General features: G+C 41.0%; 2 protein-coding genes across 2 annotated transcripts in view; both read right to left on the reverse strand.

Moving 5' to 3' along the window:
- C4H4orf50 (chromosome 4 C4orf50 homolog) overlaps positions 1–7,620 on the reverse strand; it is an 84,247-nt gene extending 76,627 nt beyond the window's left edge. Inside the window, 2 exon segments of the mRNA XM_077815864.1 lie at positions 1,135–1,813; positions 6,056–7,620. Of these exon segments, the coding sequence (XP_077671990.1) occupies positions 1,135–1,415 (281 nt within the window). The 5' untranslated portion in view covers positions 1,416–1,813; positions 6,056–7,620.
- A 358-nt stretch (positions 7,621–7,978) lies between these two features.
- JAKMIP1 (janus kinase and microtubule interacting protein 1) overlaps positions 7,979–19,604 on the reverse strand; it is a 247,120-nt gene continuing 235,494 nt past the window's right edge. Inside the window, exons 22-24 of the mRNA XM_077815868.1 lie at positions 17,328–17,393; positions 11,977–12,021; positions 7,979–8,139 (exon numbers count right to left, since the gene is read on the reverse strand). Coding sequence (XP_077671994.1) covers positions 8,107–8,139; positions 11,977–12,021; positions 17,328–17,393 — 144 coding nt within the window. The 3' untranslated portion in view covers positions 7,979–8,106. The remainder of the gene's footprint in view (positions 8,140–11,976; positions 12,022–17,327; positions 17,394–19,604) is intronic.

Consider the following 19,604-nt stretch of genomic DNA (forward strand, 5'->3'; position numbering starts at 1 on the left):
GCTATGACTTATACCCATCTGCTTTGGCTTTTGGCAATAAAGCTGAGATTTAGCACAAAATATGTTCCTTTCCTTGTTAGTAACCTCTCTGTAGCCTAGGCTCACAACATGGGAGCCAGCTTAGACTCCTCCCTCTCACCCAGGACATATCCAAATCTTCTCCACATTCTAAACACTTCTAAAACCCAAATCATTTTCTGTTTTATGGGCAAAAATGCTTTTCTAGTCTCTGATCATCTCCTGTCTTAAATAGCACAACCACCTTTTCTCCAGCCTTTCTGATACCCGCCTCATCTTCCGCCAGCCTGTGTCCTACCTTAGGCCTTATCTCCTTGTTATGGCCTCCCACAATGACGCCCCATTCCTCTCCTTTTGTCAATCCCATCTCCATACATTTTACCATATAGTTTCCTATGTGTGAAGAGCCCTTTCCAAAGCATATGTTTAAAATAATTATACACTCACTTCTCAAACAAACAACCTCACAAAGTCCTTCCCTCCTCTAGATTTCTCTGTGCATCCTGCAAGATCTTCAGGCTGTCTTTATTGGTGTGCACTCTGTACAGACTGAGACCCTTGGTAATAAACAAATAAAAGATACTGATGCAGACAATTATCTTTGAACGTCCTTTTGAACCTACCCATATATCTTCTATCTCATCTAGCTTTGCTTTGAATAGCACTATTGCCATGCATCAAGAAACATTCACCCAGGGCAACTGATGCTTAATGGAGTCATTAGTTTGAGCAATACTGTTACTTAGGACCAGCAGACTAAATTATACCTAGCTTTCTGAAACGCTGATTTTGTTTGACAATACAAAGCATAATTACAAATGTACACATAGCTGACATCAACCATTTTTTGATTTCAAATAAACTTTTCACTTTAAAAAGAAGAAGAAATATAAACTATGTTACCAGGATATTCAAATAAGTCCAGTGGTCTTAAATGTGTGACTTATGTAATAAAATGATAGACTTTGATCATTATAATTATAATCTGATAATTCAGTCAATCTGGAATCCACATTTTTATTCGTTCTAGAACTGTTAAACTATATTATGACATCCAATAGAAAAAGCACATATTTTACATCCTTTAAAAGTCTATAATACAAAACATGCATTTACCTGTTTCCTAGTGCAGAATTTGACTTTGTGTAGTCCTCTAAAATGTCTTTCAGTTTTTGCTCTGACTTTTCCAGCTGTTTTATTCTGAGATTCAACATCTCCACTTCAGCACTGTTAACTGCCCCTTCAGACTCCCTTGCACTCCCTTGCACATCTTCTAAATCCTGGAAAATCCAGGAAGTATCAATTTTAACATTAAGATTCAGAACATCAAATCCTTCATTACTGGGTGCTTTAACACAATAACAAAATTCTTGTCCGCTTTCAGATGAAGGCTCCATGAGTAAAAATATATATTGTTTAAGTTTCACCACATGTAATGCAATCTGAATGTTTCCTTTTTTCAGAAGATGTTTAAGTGCTCGCCTTAACTTCTACGGTGCTCGGATGAACGTCTTTTGTTGAAAATGAACACATTTATTATTCATGAGAGAACCGCATACATTTCATTCACCCAAAAGTCATTCAAAATGTATGAAGGAAGTCTCAGTTTGCAGCAAAAGAGAACTCCAGACAAGACATTATGAGTCAAATTCATGGATGAATTATGCATCACACCTGAGACTGAAGTGGACGTAATTTCCTGGTAAACACAGAGGAAGATAACAATATGAAGTACATTTACGGGTTTACAATAGCTCTTCCACTCCTAGCACGACTGTGTCATTCTTTGGATTGTCTGAATGCAGAAAAACAGAAAGTAAGCAGAAGAGGCATTTACTGGTTCAAAAGGCAAACTATGAATATTTATGAGAAACATTCAGAATCTTTAATTGATAGTTAAAAGTGTCAGGGTGAAAATGTATTTCTGCTTTGGTCTTTTATAGAATTATGTCCCAAAGTATTTTCTGAACACAAAATGTTACAACAGAGATAAAGCGACTCGCACACAACCTGAGAAATACTGGCTAAAGTCTTCTGTCATACAGACCTCTCGTAACGTTAAAAAGTCTCCTCTGCAACAGAAGGAAAACAAGAAAGTCTTGCTTGCAGCTAAAAGCCTACAGAAGAATGGTTTCAAGATAGTATGAGAAGATACACATAAAAATTCCATTACTTATTAACAGGATTTTATCTCCACATTTCAAGTATATCATTTGGAAAATATATTAATTATTATTTATTTGTATTGTATAGTCGTACTGCCTAGAAGCCAGAGTGTTAATGTGCTAGACATTGTACAAGCATACAACAAAGAGATGGCCCCTGCCCTGAAGAGTTTGCAGTCTAAAGAGAGCTTGCATTCTAAACCTAGGTCCAAGTCCTGCAAGTAGAATGTGTTTGTTCCTGCACCCTCACAGAACCCTGCTAATTTCAGTGGGGCTCCATGCAGGCACAGGGGTTCCCTCACAGATTGTAACAAGCAGGATCAGGACTTTACTCTACAAAGACAAACAGTTTATATATTGCTCAAAGTGTGGTTCCACTCTGAAAAATGTTAAAATTTGCACCATGGGTTTCCATGTTTACCGCCTCATAATTAGAGTGACCAGATGTCCCGTATTTAAAGGGACGGTCCTCTATTTCAGCCTTCCTGCAGGTGTCCTGACTTTTTCTTACAAACAGGCAAATTGTCCCATATTTTCTGTCTCCCCCTCATCAGTACTGGCGGGTCCTGCTGCTGGCCAGATCCCTACTTGCTAGCCACCCGCCCACCAGCAATGGGGGTGGGTGTGCAAGGCTGGGCGGGGGGGAGGGGAGAGAAGTTGCAGCGTGCAGGGCCAGCTACTCCTCCTGCTGGTGCATCAGCACAGTCCCCACTGTGTGCTGTCTCTCGGCCAGCAGGGCTCTGCCCCCCCGTCCCATTTCCGGCTGGCACTGGCTGCATGCTGCAAGCTATGGCAGCCGGTGAGTGCGGGCAGGCGCCAGGTAGCGTCCGGTTATGTGTCGCCTCTGCTGTCCACCCATCGTCCCTTTACATGCTCCTCCTCTCGCTGTCCTCTCCCTGCTTTGCCCCTTCACCCCTCCCCTCCAGCCCCACTGCTCCTCCATATCCTCCCCACCCCCAGCGGGCGCGTCCCACTCCCAGTGCTGTGCAGAGAACCAGACCCTGTTCAGAGTGCTCAGCTCAGCAATAGCCTGGCCAGCAGGCTCCTTCGTTCCCCCAGGGCCTCTGGCTGGGCCAGTACCCTGGGAAAGCCCAAGACTGTCTGGCCCGGAGCAGTAGCCAGGAGGAGCCAAGCCCTGCACGTGCCAAAGCCCTGCACAGCACCGGCAGGGGGAAGCCTCTCCACCCCTCAGCTAAGCCCTGGAGTGGCGGGGGCAAGGAGGGAAGCAATTTGAAGCCTGTTCACACCCTGGCCCTGCAGGCTCCACTGCAGCTCCCCCGAGCAGAGGCTTAGCTCCCTCTTCACCTGTCCCTTCCCTAGGCACCTTCCTCTGCTGAGCCACCTCTCTGGCTGGGTTCACTGAAGCCCCTGTAGTCAGGTTTCCTGGGCCCTGGTGCACAATGCATCCTTAGGGCTTAACCCCTTCCTGCCCGTGCTGTAGCCGAGGGACAGGAGGCAGCTGGGTTATGTAGCTGGTCAGCAGCAGCCTGGAGGTGTTAGCTGCCTTTCGACACTGTGCAGGCAGGAAGGGACAATCTGCTTCCAGCTACTGGAGAGCAGGGGTGAGAGATGAGCTCTGCAAAGGCACAGACCAGGTCATCCCTTCCCCGTCCTCCTGCCCTGTGGCTGAAAGCAGCTCCTATCCCTTCCCTCCCGCACAGTGCCAACAGGCTGCTGTTGGCCACATTCTGGTGTGAACCCTGGCAGAAATCTGGGGAGGTGGGCATGTGACCCTGTGTGTCCCCCATGTTACTTCAGGAAGACATAGCACCAGGTACGGGTCCATTCCAGGGGCCCAGCCAGGCATGGAAGGTGGAGATCATCGGGCAGGGAGAGTTGGGTTGGTCAGTCACGCTCCCTGTGTAAGAGAGGCTTACAGGAGTGGGTGTGCATCACCCCTCCCTGTGTAAACCCTAAAGCCTTAAAGATAAGAAATTAAATAAAAAGAATCCAGCTAAGCAGGATTTCTTTTTAACAGGGGCTCAGTCAACTGGATGTTAATCTGAACGTTTGTACTGCATAGTTCTGATTGATTGCCATTGGACTCGCTTGAATATGAGTAATTTTACCAGGTGTCCCGTATTCAGCATAGGGAAATATGGTCACTCTGCTCATAATGATTTCCTGCTGAAATTTGCCAGGTTTGTAGTAAAAGGATATTGTTGTTTTTTCCTAACTGCCAGCCCTGCAAAGCCAACCTGGGTTTTGAAAGTCAAGCTGCATTTTTTACTTCATCGTCATCAACAACATTGCTAAAAGTTCTTCAGACCCTATTACATCCTAATTTACACATTTAATCTTCACCATAGGCCTATAAGTGACATCTGTGCAACTCCATTGCATTCCATAAGTTTGCATAGGTGTAACTGATAATGGACATATAATAGAAACATATAATAAATGCTGATAATGGACCTATGCACACTAGTGATTTTATATGCATAAATAATTAAGGGCCTTTTAATTTTTTTCCCTTAGTGTCCTGCCATAATATGTAGCTCAAATGGCAACATGAAAACAATGAGTAAAAAGTTCCTAGTACAGTGTATCATGTATTGTGAAAAGTATCCTACAGATATAAGAGGAGAGGGTGGATTGGCCATGATATAAGCATCAATTTAAAAATCTGCATTTGTTTCCATCCACATAATTCCATTAGATGTCCTTGCTAATAAATGAATTTCTATTAATCAATATGAATATAATGAAATCTGATGCAACATATTTAAATAGAAATAGCATCATGAACTGTCTAGAACTAGAACTAAGCACCACTAAGCTTCTAGTACATTCATGACTTGATCCTGTAACGTGCTGAGTGCTCCAGACCCAATTCAGCAAAGAACGTAAGCAACTCCTTGAACTTTAAGCACCTGAGTGGTTCTATTAGCTTCAATGGGACTACTTTTGTAATTAAAATTAAGCACATGCTTAAATGCTTTGTTGGATAGGTCCAGAGGGTAATACATTACAGCCATTAATATAACTTGGTATTTTTAGATCACATTAACTCTATGAATTTTGAACATACAACTATGTGTGCAATTTACACAACCTATTGATCATAAAAATCCAGACAACTCCATTGCATAATAGGAACAAACTTCAGTGCAAGGCTCATATTTCAAAAGTATTACCAACTCTGTATAAGTATCTCACAGAGAAAGGACTTCCCTTAGTTAATTACACTTCGAATGAGGAGGATTAACCTAACCTGGATTTCTGTGTCTACTAGAAATAAGTTTAATAGATTCTAGGTGTACCCCATCCCATTGATATGCTTTGTGAATACATTAGATGTGTGTTCTTTTTTCCCCCTCTAATTTTTTTTAACATGAATTTAGTGTATGTGCATTGCATGTCCTCACTTTAGATCTATCCTGCAAACTGAGGCCATGCAGCACCTCGCAAGGGTGCTAAGTGTGGTTTAAGGTTTTTATCTGCAGGACAATTACAGTACAGGTAACAGTAGAATTACCAGCTTCCAACCCATGTGCTTCACACCTGATCACGGAGAATGCAATGCATTCTTGCCTTCGCATATTTGAATAGGGAGGGAGAGAATCAGATGTCTACACTGATGTAAAACTTGTGTCAAGGAGGCCCAATATATTTTGCACAGGGTTTAATACAATCAGTTAACAAGTGATGGTTACTCTCATTCCTACAAGAGATACCAATTATGAAAGGTTAGTAAGGTGAAAGTAAAAATCCCAGACTTCAAAAACCATGAATCCCATCAGCCCAGCAAAAAGACAAGACAAAATGCCACAAACTCTATAAGGAAAATTCCACCTGTATCAGCAGATTCCATTGCTGCAAAATATAACACATAAATTCAAACACAAGAATTAAAAGGTACAAAAACAAACCTGTTCCATACTTTTGCTGCTTTGCAATGAGACCATCTCCTGTCCTTCCAGAGCACTTACTGCTGAACCAAATGCTGAGTGACAGTTTTGTTCTTGTGCTTTTAGTTTTATTTCCAAATTGGTGATAAACAAGCAGAGTTTCAGTTTCTTTTCTATGTGAAATGCACTTTTCAGTTGTGCTCTCCTTGCTTCTTTCCCATCACCTGCTTTAGGTATTGGCTTTCTTCAACAGTCTCAAGTTATGTCCTTCCTTTTTAATGCCTACACTTCTTTTTTGCAGTGAAGATGTCTTCGTTCCAAGTTCCATCACTGCACTGCTGAAGTCTTTAATTAGATATGAAATTTCTCTATTGTTTAAAGGACAAGTTCTCTAAACACTCCATTTTCTATTTGATTCATGCACTCTGTAGGGGTTCAGAATTTTCCAGCCTATTGGATCATGCCTTTGACTTGCTTGATTCTATATAAATTCAATTGTGCTTTTTGTCATTAGAACAAATCATCTTCCTTCTGTTTACCTCCCCACATAAACCAGTTTTTCTTGCATAACAGTGAGTTAGCCTCTTGAAGTCCCAACATTTCTTCGGCAGCTAATCCTGACTGATATCTTTATTTGAAGTCTATGTTCCTTTTATTTCATTGCCCAACCAATAACTAGGTGGATCCTCCTACTCTGAGCCTTCTAGTCCTCTTTCACATCCAGTATTCAGCTCCCATCATATACCTTTCCCTCAGTTTTTTTTGTCATTATCATTTTCATCCTGCCTCTAAAGTGCTAGAAACTATGAGAACTACCTCTATTTCTTGATATTGTCTTTCCAGATCTGAAATAATGCACTATAATTTATTATCCTTCCTTTGACAATAGGATCTCTGTTGGCAATCTAATCACTGTCCATCTTTAACAACTTTCTCCATATCTGATTATTTTTAATCTGTAATTTCATTTTGTCTGCTAGTTCAAATGGTCAATGTCAACATTTGTGTTTATCTAACTCTATTGGTTGGGGGTAGTGTCATGTTTACTTCTTTGTGGTTAATGTAATTATACTTTTCCTTTATTTCCCCCAGGAGCCCATTGTGTTTCTCTTTGTATTCCCTTTCAGATATTTCTTTTACCATCATGTTCCTGTACTTGCCTGTTCCTATGTTGAAATTTTAGGTCAATCTCCTCTTCATGCTTTAAGACATAATTGACTGTGGTGTACTGTATGCTCTGCAGAGTCATATGTTGTGCTTTCCTGAGCTTCCATTTCATCTCAAGATCATTCATTCTTCCAATGAAATCCTTCTAAGTGATTGCTTTAATTTTCAAGTGACATTCAAAGATTTGATTCTCTGATGCAACTCCTATCCTCCCCACAGTTTTACTTAATCCAATGAGTCTAGCTCCTTCTCTTGCTGCATGTTTACCTCTCTATGTCTCATAGACAACCACTAATTTCTGAGAACTCCACTTCACCTATTGGGTTGCTTTCACTAAACAGTTATTTCCTCTCTTTTCCTATCTGTGTGGTTTCAGAGTCTAACAATTTAGTATGAATTTTACCAGTGTGTTTCTAAATCTCTTTTTCCAATTTTGTACAGTTTTTCCCCCTTCAGATATTTACTATGGCATTTACTGTCAGCATTTAACTTTTATATATATAATTTTAAAAAGGAGCTTCTGTAGTTCTTCTGTGAAATACAAACCACCTTTGCTGAAAGCATGCAATATGGAGAAACAAAAGACATGGTATTATAAGGACATGGTATTATAATAAAACCATTTGGTAGATAATAGTTCATAAAGCAGTCAGTAATTGCACTTGATATTTTTTCCCAGTGTTTGATTCTTTTTTGTAAATTCTGTATAGATTTTCTTAGTGTTCATGGTGTGCTGGTCCTTATCTGATTATCAAATCATTCCAGTTTGAAACTATATCTTTACAAAATTCCTAATTTTAATTCAAATATCTTGCCGCTTGAAGTATTATGCAAACTGTTTCATGACAAAAATGCTCCAATTTAAAGCTGCTCAAATAATTATTTTCTGGTTTTTGCACATGGATTCAGTTGTTCACTCCATAGGCTCTTTTAATATCCTACAGGACAAAGAGAACATTATAAGTTAAATCTGCTTTATTTAGAAATTTATGTTGGCACCCATTCCAAGCACCCAAACATCACAACAACTTCTTAAAGGGTGGAGATCCTCCTGTCTTTACAACAGAAAACATGAAAGATTGGCATCACTAATAGATTCCAAACGTCCCTGCTTCTCTTCACCATGAGGTACAAGACTCCAGCTAAAAGTTAGCTGAATGCAGTTCCCTTAATATGACTAAGATCTTCTCTACACACACAAGTCGTATTGCTATACCACAGTAGTTAAAGTGGTAAAACCTCCCTACTGCAGATGGAATACTATTACTATACATGTGCTTCCATAGCTTATTCCTGTATGGGAAGGGGAATAAGCTATATCGGTATAAGGCATCTTTATACCACTATGACTGCATCCACACTAGGGATTGTACCAGTACAACTATAGCAGTTAAAAACCCTCCGAACTGGCGTAATTGTACGTCTTCAGAAATTGTGGACAGACCAGGCCTAGAACTATAGCTAGAGCTGGTCAACGTTTTATTTTTAATGTTCAAAATTGAAAAAAATGTTTAGTGACTTTTTTTTCATACAAAAAAACAGGTTTATTACTAGCTTTTTTCTAAATTATCAAATGGTAATATTTTTTCACAATTTTTTGAAAAAAATTGTTCAGCATTTTGTGACTAGCTCTAACGAAGGCCAGACTAAACAAAATCAGATGAAACTTTGCTAGAGAAAATGATTTGGGGGTTGCTTTTATTCTATACCCCATTCATACCCACCACCAGCCAAATTAGTTCTGTTTCTTTTGATTTTTAGCAAAACAGATTAAAATCTCCTCAGAGTGAGAAAACTCAACTCAAAGAGGCAAGTCACATCCCAACAGACTCTCCACTGCTCCAAACAGTTCCTCTCCACAAGACTTTACTGGGACGATGGCAGAGGATAAGAATAACTTTTGTCTCAACCACAGTCATAGCACGGGAATATACTTTTATCCATATGATAGGGATTCCACACAGATGCATTAGCCCCCTTCCTTATTGCTGTATTACTCACAGGTCACGGTAATGTGTGGACACCCACAATGATTAATTAGTTAATTAATGAGGCAAGCAAAAAGCTGGACAACAAAACTATATGGTAAATACAGAATATTATCCTTTTCTTAGGTATAACATTGCTCAGTACTGGGAAAGTGGCTGGTGTTCAAGTTCAGCTTTGATTTTTCATTGGTCTTTTGTTTCACCATCTCAGCAAGACTATTTCACTCGCATCAAACCAACAAATAGTATTGGAATATGTTGTGCCCATCAATACCCACCATTATTTTATTGAAGATCAATAAACAGCACAAGGAAAATGTAAAATACACATAGCAGTTCAACATATTGAAGGGCCTGCCCCAACTCCCATTTACAACAATGAAGAGACAACCACTGATCTTACTGGGAGCCAGTAAGTCCCAAATAGAGTACAAGCCAAAGTGAGATTGAAATTTCATATTCTGTAAAAGTCAATAAACAAAAGTCCCTGTGACCTCAATATGCAGAAGAACGTTCATGAGTTCAAACTTAGATCTCAACATAAATCAAATATGTTGGTAATATTTCAGGGGTGACCATTATACTATCTCCTCCTCTGCATAGTGATATGAAAGTCTGGGTATCAAGGGTTTGCCCTGGAGAGGTGCTGATTATCTCCATCTCCCACTGTAGTCAATTTCCATCAGTGGAGTTCACAAAAGAGCCAAATGTAGTAAAAACACCTGCCCTCCTGTCATTTGATTGCAAGCAGTGCTGAGCACTCACAGTTTCCATTAACTTTACTGGGTTCTCAGCACCAGTCAAAATAAGCAAGAGGGCAGAAGATGTGATTTCTGCATCAGGATCTTTGGAGATCATCAGTGGATATGGATAAGGATTCCAGAATGCTACTAATAGATGCATTTTCACCTGTTTGATAATGAAGCCTTGCAAAAAATCTATCAGACTCCTTCGGAGTCCCAAGTCAGCCCTGTTTCCCATTGCAAAAAGGGAAAAGTAAGCCATCTACAGCTACACATGGAACAAATTACATTCCCGTTCACACTGTTTCAGCTCTGCTGACCAGCATATTGTGGAGGGGTTGGGGAAAGAGCCAATGCTCAGATTACTGCTGGCTCCATCCCAGCTACCTGAACGGGAAGGGAGCTAGCAGCTCTGTGGCCGCTTTCTCCGCTCGCATACAAACTGGTGATGAAAGTAACACACAGAGATGTAAAGAGCTGCCTTGCACCCCTTTCCCTTGTGCAGGTGTATAAGGCAAGCCCTGTGTAAATTTGCATTACAACCTTTATAGCACAGGGTGAAATTTCATATTGCTTTGCTGAGATGCACACAGGGGATTCTTCTCTAAGCAAAAATGTAAAGGTTGAAATATTTAGGGCATACATAATGTTAGTTTCAGGCTGAAAAAAGTTTGAGGAAAAGGGAGATAAAGAGTGAACAAATGACCTTTTTTTAAATTTGTGGGCCATCAGTTTTAATCCCTGGAGTTTAGAGTTAGGCATCATACTTAGGCACTTAAATGACAGTGACCTGGTTTTTAGATTTCAGAGTAACAGCTGTGTTAGTCTGTCTTTGCAAAAAGAGAAGGAGTACTTGTGGCACCTTAGAGACTAACCAATTTATTTGAGCATGAGCTTTCGTGAGCTACAGCTCACTTCATCGGATGCATACCGTATCATGCACATTGTAGGGAGAGTGGTCACTTTTGATAAGCTATTACCAGCAGGAGAGTGAGTTTGTGTGTGTGGTTTTTGGAGGGGGGTGAGGGAATGAGAGAACCTGGATTTGTGCTGGAAATGACCCACCTTGATTATCATACACATTGTGAAGAGAGTGGTCACTTTGGATGGGCTATTACCAGCAGGAGAGTGAGTTTGTGTGTGGGGGGGGGGGGCGGAGGGTGAGAAAACCTGGATTTGTGCTGGAAATGGCCCAACTTGATGATCACTTTAGATAAGCTATTACCAGCAGGACAATGGGGTGGGAGGGGCTATTGTTTCATGGTCTCTGTGTGTATATAATGTCTACTGCAGTTTCCACGGTATGCATCCGATGAAGTGAGCTGTAGCTCACGAAAGCTCATGCTCAAATAAATTGGTTAGTCTCTAAGGTGCCACAAGTACTCCTTTTCTTTCTGGTTTTTAGAAGTGCTAAGTTCCAGCAACCCCCCTGGAGTCAATAGAAGCAGCGGCTACTCAGAATCTTTGAAGGTTGTTTTATTTAGGTACCCAAGTCAGAATTTAGGAGCCACATATTAGACACATATTAGACACGGGGGGATTTGATAGCTGCTTTCAATTACCTGAAAGGGGGTTCTAAAGAGGATGGATCTAGACTGTTCTCAGTGGTAGCAGATGACAGAACAAGGAGTAATGGTCTCAAGTTGCAGTAGGGGAGGTTTGGTTGGATATTAGGAAAAACTTTTTAACTAGGAGGGTGGTAAAGCCCTGGAATGGGTTACCTAGGGAAGTGGGGGAATCTCCATCCTTAGAGGTTTTTAAGGTCAGGCTTGACAAAGCCCTGGCCTGGAAGATTTAGTTGGGGATTGGTCCTGCTTTGAGCAGGGGGTTGGACTAGATGACCTCCTGAGGTCCCTTCCAACCCTGATATTCTACAATTCTATGATCCTGATTTGAATGTGTTGGTTGTTATTGTTTCTCTTCATGTAGGCATTCTTCACGGCACTCTTCACTATGGTCTTCATCACCTTGCAAAGAAGAGTCTCAAAATGCAGCAAGATCTAACAGTCAGATATTAAGTACATAAAATATAAAGAATACCAACCACATTTCTTGGCTCAGGCGTGTCATCAAGGCCACACAATGAATGCTAGTGAGAAAAACAAAAAAAGGAACAAAAACTATAAAATAAGATCAAAAGAAAATGAGAAAAAAGAAAAGAAAAAAGATGTAAGATATGTAATAAGGAATTCAGTGACATTATTTTACAGTAGTTAGCCCCAATTGAATTGATTGCGAAAAGTATATACAGCATTCTGGAATTTTTCTTCTGATCTTACACTGAAAACTAGCAATATGTAAAATTCAATACTTGATGGTAACTTTGCAAACTGTAACACCCAAAGATTATGGACTCTAAATTTAAGGAATATGAGTCTAGGCAGTGAGACCTGAGCACATGCTTACAGTTAATTATGTTCCTAAGTGCTTTTCTGATTCAGGTACAAATAAATGGAAGCCAAGGTTTAATAAATTAATTATAACAGGTGGGTGCAATCTTAAACAGGAAATACCCCTCAGATATAATCTGATGGAATACAAAACAAGTTTTGATATGTATTTTTCTCTAGATATATATTTTGATGGAGTCTCTTCCTTGTTGAGTAGGCAGGCTGGCATTCCACAACATTGTTGTGCATAATCTTAAGGAAGGAGACAGATTGGCTGAAGAACCCAAAGTGCAAAAATGCTAAATTACAAAAACAGAAAGTCAAGTGACAAAGAAACCTACCCACAACCACAGACTTCAGGAATAAATTACTACTGTGTCAAAAATGTACCACTTCACTTGGCAGCAAATTCATTATGCTCAGTGTCATCTGCATGCACAAATCACACTGCATTCACTGACATGATACATTTCCAGTAGAATAATGAACCAGAATTGATGCCATTCATTGATTTACTGGCTGCTTGACCTTCTCTGGGTGCAGTCAAATGTGGAATTTAGTACGTCAGTAGCCCACAAGAAGAAGCCTAAATACAGCTTAGGGCACACACACATGCACAAACATCAAAGAGTGTTCGAAATACTATACCAATGTTATATCTCAGGGGTGGGCAAACTTTTTGGCCCGAGGGCCACATCAGGGTGCAAAACTGTATGGAGGGCCAGGTAGGGAAGGCTGTGCCCCCCCAGACAGTCTGGCCCCCGCCCCCTATCTGCCTCCACCCACATCCCACCCCCTGACTGCCCACCTCAGAATCCCCAACCCATCCAACCCCCTCCCCCGCTCCTTGTCCCCTGACCGCCCCCTCCCGGCACCCCCTGCCCCTAACCACCCCCCCAGGATCCCACCCCCATCTAACCCCCCCATCCCCGTTTCCTGTTCCCTGACCCCTATCCAAACCCCTGCCCCCTGACAGGCCCCCTGGGACTCTCACACCTATCCAACCCCCCTGCTCCCTGCCCCCTGACTGCCCCCCCAATCCCTATCCACACCCCTGCCCCCTGACAGGCCCCCTGGGACCCCACCCCCTATCCAACACCCCCTGCTCCCTGTCTCCGGACTGCCCCGACCCCTATCCACACCCCCACCCCCTGATAGGCTCCCCGGACTCCCACACCCTATCCAACCCCCCCTTTTCCCCAACTGCCCCCCCAGAACGTCTGCCCCATCCAACCACCCCCCACCCTCTTATAATGCCACTCAGAGCAGCAGCAGCTCGCAGCCCGTGATGCGGCACAACTACGGAGGAGAGGGGACAGCAGGGGAGGGGCTGGGGGCTAGCCTCCCCGGCCAGGAGCTCAGGGACTGGGCAGGATGGTCCCGTGGGCCGGATGTGGCCCATGGGCTGTAGTTTGCCCACCTCTGTTATATCTGAAAGTAGTCACAGAAGCAGTGTCCAGCGACAGAAGCTGGAGATCACAAAAATAATTCTGTAGGGAAGAGTGGGCAATCACTGGCAGTAACAATGCCAGTTTATGCCAGATAGAGGGAAGTCCCCCAAAGAAGATGGCTCTCAGTTGGATAATTTCCTGCTATAGTAGTACAATATGGAACATAAATACATGTAACCTGCAACCAACATTCTGCGGAGTGAATGTGGTTAAGCTTTTTCTCCGTAACCTCTTTTGATACTTCCCTTCATTCACTGTCTTGGCGAGTCAGCATAGGAAATATTGACAACATCCATCTAAAAAATAGCACTCCCCCTCTTACATCTGTTTCATGAACTGTAATTATTTTGTGCCCATGGATTAATAAAATATATTTTTGTCAGAATTCATCTCTTCATATTAAATATTAACATCAAGCTCATTCTAATATTGTAGAATGACCTTGGAGTGGATACTATGGAAAAGTCAACACAGGGGAATAGGTCCAATATAGTGATAGCTGAGATACCACAGTGTTACTTCTGTACTTAGGTTAGATGTTAACTATGTTGTCTCGGACATCACTGATTGGTAACTACTGGCAAATACTTTCTTTTCAATGGTGATCAAAACCACTTGAGAAAAGCATCCCCTGCCCACCTAGAGAAGAACAAAGCGAGGAATAGAGAGAAAGAGCACCACTCCAGGCACGGATAGGAGGCCCCATCCTTTCTCTTAATGCAGCTTGTTAAAACCAACCCAGGGTTGAGTCCTGGTAATTCAAGGAGGAGTCACGGTACCACTACAGATGAATGACTAAATGAAAGTGGCACCTCACTCCTCTACGTTTGACTGCTCAGTTTAATCTCTGCAAAAGAGCTAAGTATTTGCTTTTCTAAAGGATTTGTGTATATAGCACAAATGCATTTTTATAGACTTTACTTATCTGAAAGCCCCTTTTATTACAGGTGGTACTGGTGTCACTGCCTATTATTAAGGTTCTCCAACACTTACCATTATAAGACCCTGCTTTCTGTTGCTTACAATTTTGTTAAACTGTAATAATTTGAGTTGAAGTTCTCCATGCCAGTTGTCTACCTCAGGGAAAATGGGTTTTTTTTGGAAAATGTCAGCCAAAATGGTTGCCAAAAATAAGGGTAGGGGAAAATACATGGTTTTGCCCATGTTGTAAAAATTTGAGAACTTTTCTTTTGAATGCTCTAGTACCGCCATGTTTCAGAGGAGGGACTTGACATTTGGCAAATCAAACCATAGAATTGCAAGTTGGGCACCCAGAAAATGAGGAATAGACACTAAGTATCCACCTCTGAAAAGTCTGGTTTAAATGACTTGCCCAGCATCACACAGGAACTCTGTGGCAGAGGCAGGGATAGAATCCAATTCTCCAAGGCAGCATTCAACTGCCTTCAACATGAAACCATCCTTTCTCTTCCTGTACATGTGCGCCTCATTCACTACACCCCTTCCATTTTCTAAAACAAATGAGGTAGGAGTCCTCAGGGACAACAGCCTCCTTTACTATGTACCCCTGATTCATCACCAGTGCAGGTCCATTCTGTATACTGTGTGAGGATGGAGTTCTGTGGGAAAAATAGCTGTGATTATGTAATTAGAGACTGTATTGTAATGAATACCCACAAGGGGGCCTAATTAAGGTTGCAAATGCTATCTTAATTCTGGTGCTTCCTAACTTTTGCTTGTCTTTGCAACTTTAATAATTCTAGGAACATAATTGTGTGTGTTTGTGTAATCCAAATAGTGTCATGTCCCGTGAGCTGGGAACCTGACCAGGTTTCAGCCAATAGGGTGTGTCAGATAAGCGAGGTTTGGCAAAGGGACTCTCACTTAGCTTCTCCAAGTCCAGCTGGCCCAGCAAGCCTCAAGTGATTTAGCCCTGGGTTTCTCAGGTGATTTAACTGAGAGCCAGTGCTTAAAGTACCTCAACACTCCATCTTCCCTGCTGAGTCCTCCAGAACTAGTTGTCTACAATCAGGGAAACTAGGAGGCATTGAAGCCTGCAGTCCTGAGACCCCATGTGTCTGGCGACCCCACTGACACAAAGCTTTTTGATTGTCATCTGAGACCATATGAACTTCTTCAAAGCATGGAGGCGTTTGAACCCAGGGTATCGATTTGGGACATCTCTACTCCTAAGCAAGGAATATACCCTACCTCCAACAGTCATCCCATACAATATGAAGTCTGCTCCTTTCCCATTCTCCTTTAACTATCTGTGTCCAAAACAATTTGAGCAATTGTTCATACCCAGGTTACCCTGATGTTAAGATGACTCCAGTGTTGCCAAATTTAAACCTGTTGTCTAGTTTTCTGCCTGTAAATCTGCGCACTTCTTTTATCTAGGCTACCCCCACCCCCACAATACCTCCTACTTTACATCTTTTTTCAGACCCTTCTACTTCCTTTCTAAATCTGATGTACAGCCAAAAACGAGGTAGCAAAATAATAACTGTGTGCAGATTAGAAAAAGTTAATATTCACATGTTCTTATAGTTTAAATAGTGCATTGGATATGGAGAGAATAGGCCGCATGAACCAAGGAGGGCCAAATTCTGCTATCCATAAAATAAGGAGGAAGAACAGTTTTGTGCTATAGGACTATGACAAAAGAGAACTGGTTGTATTCTCAGCTTTGCCACAGTTTTCTTTTGTAAACTTGGGGAAATCAATTAGGGTGTGAATCTATAGGACCGTATGACTTCAGTCGAAGTCTTGGGCATATAGTAACCTGGTTTAAGAATTAGGACCTCAATCTGTCGAGGCCCAGTTTTCAAATTTGGGAGCCTAAAGTTAGGCACCTGAATATCCACTTTACAATACAGGTTTTTTAGTGCTTAAATATAGATTTGGTTTCCTTATTTTGGGCACTAACATTTGGAAACAGGCCTACAATGCCATATGATGGTGATAAGACAATTTCCCTACCTAACAGGTGTGGTCTGAGTCATTCAAGTTTATGCCTCACTGAGCCACTCAGACTAAAGGTGCCCTGAAGCCAATGAAGCTGGGGGTTGCTCAGGTGTCCGGAATTTCCCCAGAAAATATTTATGGTAATTGACTATTTCTTAAATCTAAATTAAAGGACATTCATATATTAGTCCAGGTAAGTCAGATTTTTTTTTTCAAAACCCAGTTAATGAAAATGTAATCAATGGGTATTCTGACCTGGGTTTCTCTCAATATGTAATGAAGCAAAAGGTTTATACTCAAACCCCAAAGTGCATGGCAATTCTTTGTTAATTTGAAAGTTTCTTTGAAATCTGAGTAAGAAAAGTTTACATGTTAATGTAGGTAATCCAGATCTAGTGACAGCACATGGCATTGCACTTCCACAGTGCACTGGGGCTTCCTGAAAGCAGCTGCAGAAAACTGTACATTGAAAAGGAAGTGGGGTTAAAAAAATGATGAGCAGTTTCCAAACTTAGATCTTTCATGCCTAGAAATTATACCTCTGGCATTTGAGGACAAAAGCTGTGAGATTAGAAGGCCACATTATAGGACAAAACTCAGGTATGACTATTGCTCAGCACATTTACCTTTTCCTCTATTTCTTTGAGTTGCCGCTTTTGAAGTTCTATTTTATCTTCTAGCTCTCGAATCCGCTACAACAAACAGGCAAAATAGAATGTAAAATGTTTGTAAAAACCAATATTTATCCAGGAAAATGCAACTTTTAAAAACCATGGATGAAAAGATACTCATTAATGCATTCAGGAGTTTTATACACACAAAATACCATGCACAGTTTAGGCCAGATACTCATCTGGAGTATATCAGCGTAGCACCATTTAAATCTTTGTCTCATTGACTTCAATGGCGTTACAGTGATTTACCACAGAAGTGGATCTGGCCCATTCTGTTTATTAGCAGAAACACTCAAGTCTTAGAATATGGGCTTTCCCCATCACCATATTGCCAGTTACATACAGACAAAGGGCAAGATTAGTACCAAAATCTTGTGGCTAAGAGTGAAATGACCTTTTCCGGGATTATTGGAGGGTTTTCACTTACCCAGCTAATTTCTAGTGGATAATATTTTACTTCACTTTAATCCCCTTTCTCTCTTTTTTTTACAACATAGCTATTCTTTTGGGGATACTCATGTGATATCAGTAGAAGATGCTAGCAGATCTGGGCCTACGGTCATTCCTCATAGAGCCTGAGAAGATCATCTTGACAATGCTCTGAGCAGGAATCCTGAGAAAAGTTCATCCTATGTAAGGACCAGTTCCAACTCCCACCAAAGTCAGTGGAGAGGTTCAATGGGAGTTAAATTGGGCTATAAATGAGGATGCAGTTCTCCCTATTTTTAAGTAGGCTTCAAAGAATTAGATTTTTGTTGGTAAACGTCAATTTCACTGTACACACACACAAATTGGCATAGATAATAATCAAAATGTATAGATAGGCAAAGTAAGACAAATGCTGCTTGGGAACTTATTAGAGTTTGATTTAAGTATATTTACTTTGTATATTTTGAGAGTTGATGATGACCATTTGTGTTTTTAATGGTTATAAAAGCTTTAATTTCCTGAATCTCAGCATCTACTGTCATTAAATAGTTATTGTCTTCCCCCCACTCCCCGATAATTTCCCATAATGGTGAAAATTTAAATAGATGAAAATTTTAAAAGTGCTTACAAATAAACATTGACACGATTCTTTAAAATTATTAAACATTAAAATATAAATTCTGCCATCCCTACCATTAAGAATTATCTCACGTTTTGTTTCCAGAAAGGGTTCCTAAAATGACAAGTGTTGGCTCTACATTTCCTACCTTCCTTCAGTCCTTTTTTCTCCTGTATATAAATCACATCCCTTCATTTCCTTTTATGTATTTCTAGGCCTTCTAGAGTGGGTATTTTATTATGTTTTTAGTATACTGTGTTTGTCTTAGGGGTCCTATATAAATAACATTAAATTTAATCAGTCTTGTTGCCCAACCACCTAGCATTGTTCAATCCTTCTGAAATTTCTCACAATCCTCTCTAGCCTTTATTAATCTCATATGACATAAAATAATTGAACCTTTTTCCACCTCACTATCCACCCTTCCTTCTAGCTCAGTGGTAAACATAACAAAGAACACTGGTCCTAGTATGGAATCTTGGAGCAGGTTTGAAAATGTTGTCCTTGGGCTAAGGAAGAGTTGAAAAACAACCACAGCTTTCTTCGCTCTGACTGATTCATCAGAAAAGGGACTTAAACTGAACTTTATTAACACAAGGAAGATTCAAAAACAAGATCAAAAGCAACTCAAAACATTGGTTTCAACCACCAGAGGCCTTTCTAGCTTTCAGCAGGTCGGGCAGGGAGAGCACAAGCCCTTCCTTCTCCTTTCACTTTTATAGCCCATCCCAGATCACCTATGTGGTAAGCAGAGAACTGGGCTCTCCTAATAACCCCTGAAAATTTGGGACTCAGGGAGTAACTTTATATCTTGTCACATGTAGAGAAACTTCTCCTCAACCTCTTCTATAGCTAAATTTGGTTTTGCGAACATAGATCTGAAGGCCAGAAAGGATAATTATGGTAATTTTGCATAATACAGATCATAGAACCTCACCCAATAACTTCTGCCTTAAGTTCATAACTTCTGTTTGCACTAGAGCAGGTGTTTTAGAAAGATATCCAGCCTTGATTTAAACAGTTTGAATGATGGAGAATGCACCACACATCCCTAGGTACATGCAACAGTCCCAGGGAAGAAACAAGTATAATGAGAATACAGAATTGTCTTGAGAATCACAGAAAGATGGAGTTATACATTTCAAATCCAGAGACAATGCTCCAAATTTAGGTGTTTTCAC

This window comes from Eretmochelys imbricata, chromosome 4, assembly GCF_965152235.1.
Source record: "Eretmochelys imbricata isolate rEreImb1 chromosome 4, rEreImb1.hap1, whole genome shotgun sequence".
In the NCBI taxonomy this organism is placed as follows: Eukaryota; Metazoa; Chordata; order Testudines; family Cheloniidae; genus Eretmochelys; species Eretmochelys imbricata.